The sequence below is a fragment of the Stigmatopora nigra genome, chromosome 1, assembly GCF_051989575.1.
Source record: "Stigmatopora nigra isolate UIUO_SnigA chromosome 1, RoL_Snig_1.1, whole genome shotgun sequence".
In the NCBI taxonomy this organism is placed as follows: domain Eukaryota; kingdom Metazoa; phylum Chordata; class Actinopteri; order Syngnathiformes; family Syngnathidae; genus Stigmatopora; species Stigmatopora nigra.
In genome coordinates, this window is record NC_135508.1 from 6106632 (window position 1) to 6123791 (window position 17160).

A 17160-nucleotide genomic window follows, 5' to 3' on the forward strand; every position below is an offset into this window, starting at 1 on the left:
AACATTTGATAATTGCAGTTAATATTCGGTGGTGTTTTGAATTTTACCGTGAAATGTGCTGATAACTGGTTTCTAGTAGATTTTGATTTGATTCTTTGGGTAAATGCACTCTAACAATTACGTCATTCACTGTCACTGAATAAGAGTGATAGAGGTTCAATCCATCTGAACTACGAAGGGCTATTGAAATGGATTGGATGTCTATTGATGTAAATGGAAGTGAAAGAATTAAAAACTGTTAAGTGTTAAGTGTAAGTTTTTTTGTTTCTTAAATTTCTTACCTGTTTGGTGTTGTAATCAATGCTGATACACATTTCAGTCCATCAAGCTAAAATGTAAATTTTTAAAATTCAAAACAAATGTGAGAAGTAAATGAATGATACAAGATATTTTCCATTTAAATATGACTGAACGTGTTTCATAGTTACTAACAATGCCAAGCAATATAATCTGTCTTCCCCTACTGTTTGTTTACAATTTTTGCCAGCAGTGTATTCAATTACATTCAGCATGGATCATAAATATTTGCCATGTTTGGAGACTAATGGGCCAAGTTCCATATCAAAACCACCTACCTGTTTTCTTAATGCATTTCACATGCAACTTACCTTCCATCTCCCATTGCAGACCAAAGAAAAACTTGCTGAAACCCATTCCCCCATATTCCATATCTTCTAAAATGACAAAGAGACGACTTAAAAAAAGGAACCCCCACCTTATATAAAAAAAAAAAAACAAGCTAGGACTTGGTTAGTGTAAGTTCATGCCGTGGACTTTGCCGCTCGGTGAAAAACACTGCCGAGGGCCCCATTTGCAGTAATTCAATCTAGCTCTCTACTCAGCAGTTGAGCAACAAAAGCTGTAAATGTTAGCACAGAGACATTGAAAATACAGTTAGAGCTCGTCTGTGTTTGTTTTCTCTCTCCTTAGTCTTACCGACGTGTGAGCTGTGGTCCTGGCGATCTCTGGGCCAGTTGTCATGGCAACCAGGATAGACCATTTTAAACGATAAATCCCCATTTCAAAGCACATTTTTTGGGCAGGTCGCTTCGATGAAATAATCTTGAATGCTATTAAAATGTCAATTCACTCACACAAAAAACAAAACAGTTTACCAGATAATGAAAATATAATACAATACAACTGACACACTCACATTTTTTGTTTGTTTCTTTTCGTATGCTAGCTTCAGTTTGACTTTTCTTCCTGGCATTCTATATAAACAATGACTGGGAAGAAGTGTGTATAATGTGATAAATATATGATATTATCATTGAAATTACTCGAAACTACCTACGATATGTTTTCAACAAATAAAAAATCCAGTCAGAACGCATTGATATATTTGCAATAAATGTAGAAAATCTATTAAAATAACTAACAACATAAAAAAATAAATATACTAGTCATGCGGATTAGGGTTATGATTTTCAAACCCGATATATCTTTGAACATTTGTATGGTTTGACAACCTTAATGCACCAATTACTAAAATTGAAAACAAAACAAAATATGTAAGTACACACATATTAACGACATATTTTGAAGTCCCTGTATTCCGAGCCATTTGTTGTAGTATGGCAAAACAAAAAACACACGTACACAGAGCCTACAGTTCACGTTAACCCAACAAATATTCTTGTTTTATCGGAAAGCCACGCATATAAAAGAATCTGAAAATGATACTTGCAGGCACCACAAAAGGAAACCATCAGTTTCAACACCATACAGGTGGCTTGACACTACACACTGTGTCTTGAAATTTAGCATTCCTTGTCTTTCTTTAAAAATCTTGTAGAAATTAATACTCATTGATTGGCAACAGTGAAATGATGTCCTCAAAAGAATTCAGACTTTTTTTTTACTTTCAAAGTGGTGAAATGAATAATAAATGCTCACATTTTCATGTATTTTCACTTTTAAATTCTGAGTATTGCTCTCAAGGAATAATGTTTGAAAATATGAATTGTTTATGGCTCTCTTTGTCAAAAAAGGTTCTCGACCCCTGAGCCAAAAGGTCAGTATTATACGGAAATACTGTGAAAGAGTCCAACGTCAATTAAAGTTCAAAACAAAAGACTATGGAATTAATTCCCTAAAGTTTTAAATAAAATAAACCTGTTATCTGTTCTCTGTTTGTCATTGTGCAAATGCAAGTCCAAAGTAAAAACAACCTTGCCTATTGCATTACTTGACCTGAATTCTCAGCAGGTTGTGACTCCATCTTTGAGCTGATCCCTCCACTGAAGTCTTTCCAAGCGTTCCTGTAGCATCTGGGCACATCCCGACAAATCCATATCATGCAAGGCCGACAAGATATGTTCCAGCCTGGCAGAAGAATGTTGGCTCCACAGACGAAGCATCTGGTACTGCTTCTCCAGAAGACATGAGCCACCTTCTACTTCGATCCGATCTAGCTGGTGGTCTGCCACCGAGAGCATCCTCAAGAATTCCTTCCACCGACGCAAGGGAACCTCGTTAATGATTGCATAGAGGACGATGGGTGGCCAGTGCCCGCCAACCTTCTCTAGTCCACTATCTGGGGATGACCAATAGACAGCGGGCAAAATGCTGAGTGAGGCAAGGTTAGGCGTCAATTTCAGTATGTATCGTATTTTCACGACTATAAGGCACACTTAAAAGTCTTACATTTTCTTGAAAATAGACATTGCGCCTTATAATCCAGTGTGCTTTATATATGAAAAGAAAACGAGTCATTCATTGAGGGTGCGCCTTATATTGTGGTGCGCCTTATAGTCGTGAAAATACGGTATACATTTAAATGGTTTAAAATAACTGGATTAAAATCCCTGAATATTCAGTACTGGATTAAAATCCCTGAATATTCAGTTTTTTTATAGATCTAAAACAAGAGTTTATTTTTGCTTTTTTAATATATTTTTAGATTTTACAAAATTATTTTTAAACTAAAAACTGAAAAAAAAGATTTAAAAAAATTCAATTATTGATTTAAAAGGGGAAAATCAGGACATTTAATACACATCTATACTCTTCATTTTAATTCGATCCTAAAACAGAAAGTTCGGCACTCATTATTTACTTTACCGGGCCATACAAAATGATGTGGCGGGCCAGATTTGGCCCCCGGGCCACCACTTGGACACATGTGCCATAGAGCTTGAGCTTTCAGTTTAAAGAAAACATGCAACACCCAATTGAGTGTTTCTGTACGTATTTTTATAAATACAAATGTAAATACCTTTGTGTTGGGTGTCTGTCAAGAGAGCCTCCATATGGTCGACACATACTGGTGTAGTTGAACTGTGACAAGGTATCCTAATTTGGGTCTCTTCACACACATTAGCTCTCTGTGTAAGGAGCAATAAAAAGAGGAGTGGAATTCAAAAATCATATCATGATCTTTGATGGCTTTGTGATCACATCACCGAGTTTCCCCAATGATAAAGTATACTGGTGGAAAATAGCACTTCAAAATGTAAAGTTTATAATTTAGAATCCCACCCTCCACACACACAAATAACTACTACAACTCAGTGGCCAAAAGATTTTAGTGGTAAAAGATTTTATAGTTTTTTCATTTTCAACAGGGAGAACTAATATGGAAGATGGAGGACCTTAAATGCTGTTAAGGTAATTTTTAGGAATGAGCAGGTTGGATGTTATCAAAGTGATTTTATCAAAGAGTGAGAGAGAAATAGAGAGAACGAGTGACTGAGGGAGGGAGATGGAAAGTAGACATTGAATATTTGTACACATGCAGAAATTGGGAGAATGATGGTGACGGTGAGAAGTGTGGAAGATAAGCGAAAATGGAAAAGAATGAAATAAGTACATTTGATCAAATAGATGTCCAAGCGACTGACCACTAATGGATGTATAAGAGCAATGACCAAAAAATTGAGTAAACCCTAAACTTCTTAAAGAGAAAATAGAATTCCGGGTTGAGATAGAATCAGTTCATGATGCAAGATGCCCATAAGTGTGAACATACCAATGTGGTCGGCCTGCTGGCTAGATGATTGTGAGCTCCTGCAGAGAGTGATAAAAAATATCTGTAAATCTCTTGGCGGAAATTCTGACAGTACTACAAGCATCAAAACAACTCCAAGAAAATTCAGTGATACTTATTTTTTTTGGATGGCCTGGTAAAAGTATTGCTCCTTATTTTGTTCCCCCGAAATGGCAAAATAAGACTGGACCATCATACAAACCCAATGACTTACCGTTGATGCCTTTTGTAGTATTCTTGATTCTCCAGCAGAAAGATAACCGCAAGTGAAGGGCAAAGCAGGTGCAAAAGCACAGAAGACAAAAAAGCACCACAGCCGTGATGATGAAAAATTGGTCAACATGACCTGTTGGTATGAACAAAACCACCACTTTACAGATTTCGCAGATGATAACACACTAAACTCTTTTATCTGAAACAAATAAACAGTGTCTTGACCCACATATGGATACCCCTTTTAGAGGGTGCTCGGACATTTGGTCGCCGGTCTTTTGGTCCCTTTTGGTCGCCGGTCAAATGGTGACAGAGAGTTTACTGTTGAAACCAGCTCTCAAAATTATATTCACGTGAGAAAGTTTAATATCTAAGTACTGTTAAATATCTAAGTACTGTTAAATATCTAAGTACTGTTTAATATCTAAGTACTGTTTAATATCTAAGTACTGTTTAATATCTAAGTACTGTTTAATATCTAAGTACTATTTAATATCTAAGTACTGTTTAATATCTAAGTACTGTTTAATATCTAAGTACGGTTTAATATCTGAGTACTGTTTAATATCTAAGTACTGTTTGATATCTAAGTACTGTTTAATATCTAAGTACTGTTTAATATCTAAGTCCTGTTTAATATGTCAGTAATGTTTAATATGTCAGTAATGTTTAATATTTTAGCACTGTTTAATATCTAAGTTCTGTTTAATATCTAAGTACTGTTTAATATTTAAGTACTGTTTAATATTTAATTACTGTTTAATATTTAAGTACTGTTTAATATCTGAGTACTGTTTAATATCTGAGTACTGTTTAATATCTAAGTACTGTAAGTACAAAGACCGGCGACCAAAAGACCGGCGACCAAAAGACCGGCGACCAGACGTCCGGTCACTCACAATACCCACAATACCCACAATTCTTAGGGGATTAACACAATGCCAGAATGTATGAAAAAGAACATTGTTTTATTTACTTTGAGCAATTATAAAAAAAATAATAATACCATTGGGCAATTTTAAGGTGAGTATTCTAAGAAATGCCTGATATATTTGTGGAATTTACCAAGAAGTCTCTCTCGAGGAGGGAGTTTTGTTGCTGTTGTTAATGTGGTTTTATCGGCAGCTGTAGTTGAAGTTGCACATTTTTGTTTGCATTTTGCGTTTTTCAAACATGGTTCCCTGAAATCAACACAAACAGAATTTGTTTTACCAAATTTTCTAGAACTGAACAGCACATTTCTACATAAATAGTCCTGCGATCATTGTACCCTGTGCAAGATGCAGAAAAACAATTTCGGAACATAACTTTTATGGTGTTGTTTTCTTTTGTTGAAATTATTCATTTTTGTGTGATAATCATGTGATCATCATGTGTGATAACTTTGCATGTACATTTATTTTAGGCGTTGGACATTTTTGACAGTATCAGAGTTTCATACATAATTTTCAACTTTTCGGGGTAGTTCTCCTTTTCCCTGAAGTTAGCTAAAATAGCCTCCAGCACCCTGTGACCCTGTTAAGGATCGGCAGTATTTTAAAAATTAAATAATTTTTCAAGTGTAAGATTTTGCCTGTCAAAACCAGTTAGATGGGCTTTTTTCTATTAGCGTATTGTAAAATTTTAATGTTTATATTATCATATTTTCAATTTCCATGTATAAACTTGATTTTTATGATCTACATTTTAATGGAAGTTATTTATGTGACCATTATGGGGGTTTCTTTCATCAAAAGAGGTCTACCTACAATTTAATATTGCATTACAATGTCTTACTGTCTGTAGTGAAGCCTCTTGCCATAATCTGAAAAAGAAAATACATTTGTTTATATATTAAAAAAAAACATGACTTTGGAAGGAGTAATATAAATAAAATTATTCTTGTTTTAAAGCTGTTACCTTTACAAGCTTCACATCGACATGCAAGGCAATTGAAGTTATCTTGGGACCCTGCATTGTAGTATCCTTCCTTACATGCACACAGCACGTCATTTGTAAAGTTGCATGGTTGTATTTCAACTTGATTTGCTGGGTAGAGAGCAAGTTTAAAGGTTTTCTATTAATTGCAGCTATAACACATTTAAAATGTTGCATTATTTTGGGCCAAACAAGAAGATGAATATTACTTACAACCACAAACATCACACCTCAGGCATTCCTCCAGGCTATTTGAAGCATCTGTAAATGTGTGCTTGCCACATTCTGCACATCTGTATTTTTTAAGCGGATTGTTGCAATGCCCTATTTTGTGAAAACCTAGATGGGGATAGAGACATGTTTAATAAAACATATAAATAATATTGGCAGAATATTTTTTCCCTAAATGAATCAACTTGCCAGGTGGACACACATCAAAACAGGAATCATTGGAATGTTTTGGAAACTCTATGTGACTTTGTCCATGTATGGAAAGCAAGGACATTATTAGAAAAACCTGAAAAAAAAAGAAAGTGACATGCAAAATTAGTGAAAAATAGACTAAATACTACAAAAAATTCAATGTATCAGATAAAATAAAACTGAATATCAGCACAGGCGCAAAATTCCAAGGCATTGATATTATTCTTTGTAGATATGAATCTGTTTTGGAAAATATTGAGTAAATACAAAGTTTTCTGTGTCCTGTAGAGGTTAATGCTATTAATGGTTAAAGTAGACAATACAAGAGTTACTTTAAAATACAATTGTACCTCTACTTATGAACACCCCTACATAAGAAATAGGGCAATATTGACTAAATGCAAAGTTTTCAGTGCAACATGTTCCTGTACAGGTTAAGGCTCTTAAAGGTTAAAGTAGACACTATAAAGGTTATTTTAAAATACAATGGTACCTCTACTTATGAATGCCACTATACATAAGAAATACTATTAGGGTTATAAAACACCTCAAGGAGAAAATTATGCAAAAAAAAAATTCAAGTAAAGAAATCCCCCAAAAAATTCAAACATCTGCTTTAACATAAATACACTTATGAGATCTTGGAATAGCAATAATGACATTTTTTTTCTTCCTTTTGATTGAATTTACATGAAAATTCTATTAAAAAAACATCCAACTGACGCACAGAGGCTAAAACAATTTTTTTTAGTCAACATACTGTAAAATCAGGTAGTCAACTCTCTTTTTAATCTATTTTAAAATGAAATTTTTAATGAAGTTATGTTACATGGTTACCACTGGTGTTAATACATGTCAAAATCCCACTTTGAGTTGATCCGAGATCTATTGTCACTGTCATTTCGTCTTGAGCCATTTAGTTTACTACTGCTTCTGCTAAAATTAATTATTTTTAGAAAAGATAGTGTCTCCTTACATTCGGGGTAATTGTTGCCGACACATTTCACTTCATAGGGCCCTAATTTCTCATAATCAGACACTGCGACTCATAACAACATATCTATCTGGGCTGTTTGTTAACTGATATTTTGAATTCAAATTGTAATGCCACAATTTAGGTGGAAGTCTACAGCCCTGTAAAATCAGATAAGACATCCATCCAAATCATCTGAATTTTACACTTACCAAGTTCATTTTTGAATAAGAGACCATAACGCAGGAAAAATATATCCACTTCCAATTTGATGTAGTTGGTCATCTGACAGGTCAACCACATAGCATGAAATCGTCATCGTCATCATCATCATTGTTATCGACTTGAAATCTAAAGGCCACTATCAGGATGAGTCTTTCCAAACTGCCATCATGATCTGTTTAAACCCTGTCAAAAATAAGTGCAACCACATTTCTAACTAGATATACATCATCTTTGCAGAATCCCAGCAAGAAACAGGAAACGCGACGACATCACATACACCTACGCACAGATGCTGACTACCGTTATCACTGTCACAAATTCCATTTCATTATTCATTTGAATTTTTGATGCCACTCATTTATTGTAAATATTTGGTTACAGTAAACAATGGGACGGGTTTGATATTTTCTCTAAATGTGTTAGTGAGAGTAGCAAAGTGACGGTAAATGTTGCCTCTAACTTGTTTTGACTAAATCACCGAGTATAAACATTTCTATGAATTATAGTTTGGAGCCTTGTTATGGACTATTTTCATCTCAAGCTTTTTTTGGGGGGATTGAGAGCTAGACTACTAACAAGCCATGGCAGTGACCTATTGTACCCTTTTCAATAAATGCTTTCAAAGACTCAAAATCAAGTAAAATAAATCATCATCCCTAAAGATCTTTTATATATATATATATATATATATATATATATATATATATATATATATATATATATATATATATATATATATATATATATATATATATATATATATATATATATATATATATATATATATATATATATATATATATATATATATATATATATATATATATATATATATCTATATATATATATATATATATATCTATATATCTATATATCTATATATCTATATATCTATATATCTATATATCTATCTATCTATCTATATATCTATATATATATATATATATATATATATATATATATATATATATATATATATATATATATATATATATATATATATATATATATATATATATATATATATATATATATATATATATATATATATATATAGATATAGATATATATATATATATATATATATATATATATATATATATATATATATATATATATATATATATATATATATATATATATATATATATATATATATATATATATATATATATATATATATATATATATATATATATATATATATATATATATATATATATATATATATATATATATATATATATATATATATATATATATATATATATATATATATATATATATATATATATATATATATATATATATATATATATATATATATATATATATATATATATATATATATATATATATATATATATATATATATATATATATATATATATATATATATATATATATATGAAATGATTCATTTTCATTTCATATATATGTATGTATACATGTATACACATGTATACACATATATATGTATGCATACATATATACACATATATATGTATGCATACATATATATACACATGTGTATAAATGTGTATATATGTATACATACATATATATGTGTAATATGTATACATACATATATATGAAATGATTCATTTTCATTTCATATATATATATGTATACATATATACACATATATGTATGTATAGATATATCCACATATATATGTATGTATACATATATCCATATATATATATGCATTTATAAATATATACACATATATATGTATGTACATATACATATACACATGTATACACATACGTATTACATTTCAAGTCATATACAACCATTCATACGTCCCTCCATCCCAGTCAAAATGGATTGGACGTCGGGTGCCGTCAATGGCAGCCAATGAGTTCAATGCGTAGCCTCTAAACGTGAAAAGAAAGAAATCACCATCCCTGCATGAGATTGTTGAGGAGCTGAGTCGAAATCTATTGCAATTTATATTTTTTCTAAAAAAAATCCAACATTCTCTCATTCTGTCTATACTAAAACAATATAACGACTTGGCAAAAAAGGTCCACGACTTTTATTATAATTCCAATCAATTAAAGAAAATAATTTTCTTTTGTCACTTTCCGTGCGTGCGCGTGTGCGTGCAAGTCCACCGAAGCTGCAGCAGCAGCATAGTAGAACCCAGAAGTGAACAAAGCGACCCGGAAGCGTTGTTCAGACTGGAAGCAGGCAGAAAGAACATCCAGCCTTTTTTTTATACATATATATAAATATATATAAATATATATTTATATGAAAGCTGTACTCTCAAGACAATACCTACCAACGGAACCAAAGGTATTTACTTATGCATGTGTTTTCGTTCGACTAAATCTCCTTCCAAAACAGCTGCATCGTGCACAAAAACATGCACGCCGCCGTTCTTTTGATTCGCCCAAAAGTTGCACTATTAAAATCATTAAAAAAAATAAAAAATAAGACTACTGCAAGTGGGATTTTTGGTTAAAATGGCACGTCTCCCTATCACCACACAATCGAGTCTTTGTTTAGGCTGGAAATAAGTGATCGTTTTTGGGACCCTTTTTGCTTCAGACCGCATCTTGCCTTGTTTCCGCGCTGCTTTTTTTTTTTTTTTTTGCATCTCCCCCCCTCTCTCCCCCATCTCCCCCCTCGATAGGGCAATGGTTGTTGTAGGAAGTGTCAGTTTTTTTTAAGGGGTGGGGGGGCCGGGCTATTCAAAAGCTGCAAGAGGCCGTTATTCAAAAGCTGCAAGAGGCCGTAAACAATCCATCATGCTAACATGGACGCCATAAACACAAATCGTTTGCCGGCTACAATGCGTTCACTACATTTTTTTTGGTGAGGGGGGAGGGAGAAGAAGACTGCAGAATATGGCGTCCCGCCTTATAAAAATAAGGCTGCCATTTTTGTTTCTCTTTTGTCCGGGAATGTTAGAAAAGGAGCTGTCTGGTTTTTTTTGCATTGAAATGTGGGCGATCTGATATACTGCTCAAAAGTGGACGTTCAAAATGCTCCAAAAAAACTGGGCAGGGGTCGGGAAGTGGTCGGTTGCAAAGTTGGAAATTTTAATTTAAGGGAATGTTACTTTGGAAATAAAAAGACCAAAAGTGTTCCCTTGTATGCAAAGGCTCTTATTGTTGCTAGAGGGACAAAATCGCAAATATGATGGACAAATGCTGGATTTCAAAGTGAACAGCATAATGATACTGTTTAGATTTTAATTTGGAGGACATTTAGATACTTGAAATGTATTTTTTTGGTGATAATATTAACAATAAACATTCATTGCCACACTACAACTTCATTTAAGTGCTGTGGTTGGGATTTTAGAAATACTACAGATTATATATGTAACATATGTATCATTTTTTTCTATAAAAATATGATTTATTAAGATCACCACACTGCAATGCAATGATTAAACAAATAAAGAAAATAAAGTTGCTCATTTTTTAGGTTACAAAAGGCTTTGTTGTGTAAATTATTTCTCCAAAAAATGATAATCTTTTCAAATGACAAAACCCTCAAAGAAGTATAAATAAAATGAATTAATATTGCACCATTTTTCAATTTTTTGTTTGAAGTCTTAATCAAAAAAGTATATTTTAGCATTTTAAGACTAAAATGCATTAGCAACACGTAAAACATAACACTGTCTTTATTTATAATCAAAATTTGATTACATTAAGGAGTTATCAAGACTTGCTTCCCAAAACATTGAAGGTGTCCAATATATATGTTAAACATGAATGGTAATTGTCAGGATGAACTGAATAATGTTATAGATCTATATTATTTTTCAAACCTGAAAAAGTATATATTCTGATTCCTTATTGTCTCCTATTATATTTTGATTTTTAGGATGGCAGAGCCACGATTTAACAACCCTTATTTCTGGCCACCACCTCCATCCATGCCTGGCCAGGTAGGTCAACTTTCGCTCTTATACTGCTTGCACATGTGAACTTAATGGTTGACTCCCTTGCCTTTCTTGTTTGATTGATATTTTTTATCGAGGACTGATTATCTAAGACAGGTGTCAAAGTGGCAGCCGGATTTCCAGATTTTCCCTTTTAAATCAATAATTGTCGTTTTTTTAATCAATTTTTAGTTTTTAGTTAAAAAATCATTTTGTAAAATCTAAAAATATATTTAAAAAAAGCTAAAATAAACATTGTTTTAGGTCTATAAAAACTGAATATTCAGGGATTTTAATCCAGTTCATTTAATCAATTTATTTTGAAAAAAATCTAAATATTATATCTAAAATGGCCCAGCCCACGCGAAAAAAAAAATCCATATATAAAACACACTGGATTATAAGGCGCACTGTCTATTCTGGAGAAAATGTAACACTTTTAAGTGCGCCTTATAGTCGTGAAAATACGGTCCATACTGAAATGTACGCCTAACTTTGCCCCACTCAGCATTTTGCCCGCGAACCAAACTGAGTCCGACACCCCTGGTCTAAGACGTATAGACGCAGTGTTTATTTTTTTCTTCTTTTGAATTTAATCCGTTAATCCTTTCAGCTGGACAATTTGGTGCTAATTAACAAGATCAAGGAGCAGTTAATGGCCGAGAAGATCCGACCCCTGCACCTACCTACCTCCACTCCATCTCAGCAAAGTTTACTGGTGTCCAGCGCATCCCCAGAAGGAGGCAGCTCCCAACATGGCATGGCAGTGTCTAAACAACAGCAGTCACAGGTGCCAGGTCACCATCCGCAGCAACAGTCGGACATTACTTTACACGCCCGTTCAGGTTCCAGCTCCGGACCAGGTATCAAACTTCACTTAATCATTTGGTATACATTTCTACGATTCTTACGTTCATTTGATTGAATTGCCGTAGTTTTAGTTTAGCTATGCTTATCGATGAAGTCAATATAAAAGCGAAAGGATGTTTACTGTATCAAAGTAGATACTCAGCTGTTTTGCCAGTTTGTTAAGGCTTGTGCTGGAAATTGTAATGGGTGCTGTTCACAGGTGTGTGTTAATTAACATTTGGTTTCACCTCACTATTGGCAGATGGAAGTATGGACGAGAAGTTGGTTGTGAAGGCCAAAGGATTATGGGAAGACTGGCATATGAGACAACTAAGTGAGCAACAGGCCCGTGCCAACCATCGATCAGGTACTACCGACTGGCTCTGCCTTATTTAGGAATTTGCAAAACATCCATGTAATTCGGACATTAATGTCCTGTCACTACAGTGTATGCCAAGGGTGTCAGACTCAGGTTTGTTCGTGGGCCGCTTTAACGTCAACTTGATTTCACGTGGGCCGGACCATTTTAGATATAATATTTAGATCTTTTTTTTTTTATAAATGGATTAAATGAACTCTATTAAAAGCCCTAAATATTCATTTTTTATAGATCTAAAACAATGTTTATTTGAGCTTTTTTTATATATATTTTTAGATTTTACAAAATGATTTTTTGAACTAAAAACACAAAAAATGATTAAAAAATGACAATTATTGATTTAAAAGGGGGTAAATCAGGAAATTTATTATACATCTATACTCTTCATTTGAATTTGATCCTAAAACAGAAAGTCAGCACTCATCATTTACTTTTCCCCGGGCCACATTTGGCCCCCTGGCCGCCACTTTGACACCTGTGGTGTACGTAGTGAATGTGTATTGGCTTTTGTAATCCGTAAACACACATTTAAATTACTGACTGTATCTCAATGCCAGTTTGTTGCATAACATGAGTGTTTTTGATAGAATAGGTCTTCCTGTCACCTCCCCAGGTCTGGCCCCATTATCGCGACCCGAAAGCCACAGTACCTCCGAAGCTCTAACCCCCACGACACCAACCTCCAGCAGTCAGAACCGCCTAGGGGGCTCTCCTTCTGTCAATATAATCTCTGGGCTGGCGAGCGGTCCTGGTATGGACCACATGAAGGTTGGAGGCTTAGCAGGACTATTGGGCCCCCCACCCAAGGCGCCGCGAGGACGAAAAAAGATTAAAGCAGAAAACTCATCAGGTCCTCTACTGGTGGTCCCCTACCCTATTTTAGCAGACCAAGGCTGTGTCACAGTGGCGCCCAAAGAGGGCAAAACATACAGGTAGGGCAGTCAAAGCTGTTTTTTTTTCTTCCATAATCTACTTTTGAGACTAAAATATGTATTCCACCCACCTTTTTGATTACTGATCCATCCATGAAGTCAGGTTAAAGACACTGCAGTATCTAGTACCCAAGTTAAAATTCTTCCTAGTAATTAGGTTTTTAGATAAACTATATTTCTGGAATATATTTGACGTCAATCTAGCAGATTTCAACTACCATTATAGTAGAAGATTGATAGATCCTGGCCCATGCTACATAACTACCAAGTTTCAAGACAAAAAAAAATGATGACTAATAGGAATAGGAATTCAAAATTAGGTTCTCCAAGAAGTCTTAACCTTAGAGTTGTGTGAAAACTGAACATAATTTTTTTTCAATGCCTGAGACAAGCCTTAACGATGCTATTCCAAATCTATTATTTATCTAATCCGTTTTTTCCCACTTATATTGTATACACATCAGTCAGTGACAGTTTTTTTTTAAATATTCAACGAGCTAACCCTGGGTCCATCCTTTCCCTCCCACACCAGATGCAAAGTGTGCCCACTTACCTTCCTGACCAAGTCAGAGATGCAGATGCACTCCAAGTCCCACACAGAGGCCAAACCACACAAGTGTCCCCATTGCTCCAAGACATTTGCCAACGCTTCCTATCTGTCTCAGCACCTTCGGATTCACCTGGGCATTAAACCCTACCACTGCTCCTATTGTGACAACTCCTTCCGCCAGCTCTCCCATCTTCAGCAGCACACCAGGTTAGCCAGCTGTCTGGGGCCTCTAAAGAGAAAAATAGCTAGCAAATTGAGATTTTGAAACTCATTTGACATGTTTTTGATCCGGGTCATTTGTTGCAGAATCCACACCGGCGACAGGCCTTATAAATGTGCTCACCCTGGATGTGAAAAGGCTTTTACCCAGCTGTCTAATCTCCAGGTTTGTTACATTTCTGTCATTAGCTTTAATACAGCTAAGGTGACCATAAATCAAAGGACCTAATTGTGGCTGCAGCTTTTTTTTTAAAATCATGTGCAACGTTTCTTTCCAGTCTCACCAGAGGCAGCACAACAAAGACAAGCCGTACAAATGTCCCAACTGCTACCGTGCCTACTCTGACTCCGCATCATTGCAGATCCATCTGTCTGCGCATGCCATCAAAAATGCCAAGGCTTACTGCTGTAGCATGTGTGGCCGGGCATACACCTCAGTACGTAAACTACCAGACACTTGCATATCTGTACCTAGAGCTGGGTGATCTAGCCATAAAAAAGGAGATATAAGATTGTTTTTTGAAAACCTATTTTGTATTTTTTTCAATTAACGTTAAATGAATCACTAGAAAATATTGGACTCTTTTTGAGGCACTTGGTTATCTGCAAAACTATAAGTAAATTTCATGACCGGACGTTTAGTCGCCGGTCTTTTGGTCACCGGTCTTTTGGGTGCCGGTCAAATGTACTTAGATATTAAACAGTACTTTGATATTAAACAGTAACTAGATATTAAACTCTCTCTTAGATATTAAATTATTTCTCTTAGATATTAAACTCTCTTTCATGAATATAATTTTGAGAGCTGGTTTCAACAGTAAACACTCCGTCACCATTTGACAAGCGACCAAAAGGGACCAAAAGACCGGCGACCAAACGTCCAAACACCGTAAAATTGCATCCCCGCCAAGTTAGGTCAATGACACAGATTAACCAATTAGTTGTCCTACCTTAAAATTGCCCAGCGGTGCCTCTACCCCAATGCAACTTAGATTTCCATTCTGAAATGAATTTAATGCCTCTATAGACATTATACAAGAAGAATACAATTGCAGTGAGATTTAAAGCTTCAGCATAAATTACACACATAACAAGTAGGCAGCATTAGTAGTGAACTTCTTAATAGTACTGCTGTTATTCTGTTTTTGTCCATGCCTAGCAGGTCAATGTGACTCACAATGTATTTGTCTTACTTTGCAGGAGACCTACCTTATGAAGCACATGTCCAAACACACAGTGGTGGAACACCTAGTGAGCCACCAGTCCCCTCAGAGGACTGAGTCCCCTACAATCCCCATAAGGATCTCCCTTATCTAAGTTGCCTGGCACCAAGTATAGGTTCCAACAAGAGTCAAGGTTAGGCATGAGCTTCATAGGCCCTCCATTGATGGTCATTTGCGTAAGGCTTACATTAACATGATGACAACTGGCGTAAGCATTCAGCGCTGTAGTTGGAAATAGGGCACTATTTAGTGAATGTAACAATACAGCTAGATGTTGTCCAGAGGACTGAGTGGCAAAGAATGTCTTGCGTCAGATTTAGTAAGCACTTTCGTAAGCGCCGTGTTAAGAACCTGTGTCCATTTTGGTAAAGAGTCCATTGAAAGAGCAGATGATTCTTTATGAAAATGTGCTCAGATGATTTGGCCATCAAACGTTTTTTTTCTTCTTCCAATTCAGTTAAATGGGATTTCCCTAAATATGCCAGACGATCAGAGAAATGAATTGATCAAGTTGCAAAATTTATGATGGGTGTTTTTCGGGAGACATCCAAAGAGAATCTTTTAAGCACTTTTTTAGGCCTCATTGCTTTGGCTGACAGTTTTGAAATCTTGTTCGGGGGAAATGCCAAATGGCATTATTTGTGGCAGCTAGGATCTGTGACTATGTAGAAGAAAAAAAACAGGATTTTCTGTTACTGTTCTTTTTACTCACGTGGTTGTGCAAGAACACGCTAACAGGGTCATTGACATTTAAAAAAGAGGCAATCATACAAGACAATGGAAGCATTTCATGATTGTATTGTTTCAATGATGCGAAGAGGGAAGGAAGTGTAAAAGGTAAGCAATGTTCTCACCCTCACCTAAATCCTTCTATTCCTTAGTAAGTGGCACCTTGGTAATCATAGCAACACTGCTTATAGTATAAATGACCACACCTTGCTTTGCTTTCCTGCAAGTGCCATGTTGAAAACCAATCTTGTAATATTAAGCTTTATTATTAAGTATTAGTTACTGCACACTTAACTGGTCCCAGGTTTCATCAGCCATACCTACGTCTGCTAATAAAAACATTAAAAATAACAACAGCAATTTAGCTTACCTGGGATAGTCAACATTAACTGATTATTGGACCAAAATGGGAAGGAAGTGAACAGCAGTCGTCAATAATTGTATCAGATTTAGAATCAACTGCAGTATAAACATCTACATGTGTGTATTGGGAAAGTGTTGACTGTGTGTCACTTATTTTACATTTTGACTACACACTTGTGTTTCCTTTCTACTTTTAAACCTCAGATGGTACTGATAGGATTTGCTGTATACTTTATGGCACTATGGAAAAGGTGCTATGGTGATTAA

The 17160-nt window shown here is 34.7% G+C and overlaps 2 protein-coding genes across 3 annotated transcripts; one reads left to right on the plus strand and one right to left on the minus strand.

Moving 5' to 3' along the window:
* Nucleotides 1–1486: 1486 nt before the first annotated feature.
* LOC144203634 (tumor necrosis factor receptor superfamily member 1A) lies at nucleotides 1487–12606 on the minus strand. 2 transcript variants are annotated; one of them, XM_077727173.1, is made up of 11 exons: nucleotides 12340–12606; nucleotides 7730–7925; nucleotides 6542–6638; nucleotides 6335–6460; nucleotides 6104–6232; nucleotides 5981–6008; nucleotides 5270–5385; nucleotides 4206–4337; nucleotides 3974–4011; nucleotides 3221–3329; nucleotides 1487–2539 (listed from the first exon to the last, which is right to left on the minus strand). In XM_077727173.1, the coding sequence occupies exons 2-11, from the start codon at nucleotides 7754–7756 to the stop codon at nucleotides 2205–2207; spliced, it is 1137 nt and encodes a 378-aa protein (XP_077583299.1). In that variant the 5' UTR covers nucleotides 7757–7925; nucleotides 12340–12606; the 3' UTR covers nucleotides 1487–2204. The 2 variants fall into 2 exon arrangements, with proteins under 2 accessions (XP_077583299.1, XP_077583307.1); XM_077727181.1 differs by lacking the exon at nucleotides 7730–7925.
* Nucleotides 9860–16244, plus strand: znf362b (zinc finger protein 362b). The gene is made up of 9 exons (XM_077727162.1): nucleotides 9860–10046; nucleotides 11592–11655; nucleotides 12263–12512; nucleotides 12761–12865; nucleotides 13491–13809; nucleotides 14342–14566; nucleotides 14666–14744; nucleotides 14857–15015; nucleotides 15779–16244. The coding sequence occupies exons 2-9, from the start codon at nucleotides 11593–11595 to the stop codon at nucleotides 15893–15895; spliced, it is 1317 nt and encodes a 438-aa protein (XP_077583288.1). The 5' UTR covers nucleotides 9860–10046; nucleotide 11592; the 3' UTR covers nucleotides 15896–16244.
* Nucleotides 16245–17160: the final 916 nt, after the last annotated feature.

Bases quoted from the DNA above. Each gene is read 5' to 3' on its own strand.
- LOC144203634 (XM_077727173.1), bottom strand. From the start codon at position 7,756: ATGGTCTCTTATTCAAAAATGAACTTG. The intron at 6,009-6,103 runs GTAACAGCTTTA...TTTCTTTTTCAG, and splicing joins TCGATGTGAAGCTTGTAAAG to ATTATGGCAAGAGGCTTCAC. The intron at 5,386-5,980 runs GTAAGACATTGT...TGTTGATTTCAG, and splicing joins AAGAGGCTTCACTACAGACA to GGAACCATGTTTGAAAAACG.
- znf362b (XM_077727162.1), top strand. From the start codon at position 11,593: ATGGCAGAGCCACGATTTAACAACCCTTATTTCTGGCCACCACCTCCA. The intron at 14,745-14,856 runs GTTTGTTACATT...GTTTCTTTCCAG, and splicing joins CCCAGCTGTCTAATCTCCAG to TCTCACCAGAGGCAGCACAA. The intron at 15,016-15,778 runs GTACGTAAACTA...CTTACTTTGCAG, and splicing joins GTGGCCGGGCATACACCTCA to GAGACCTACCTTATGAAGCA.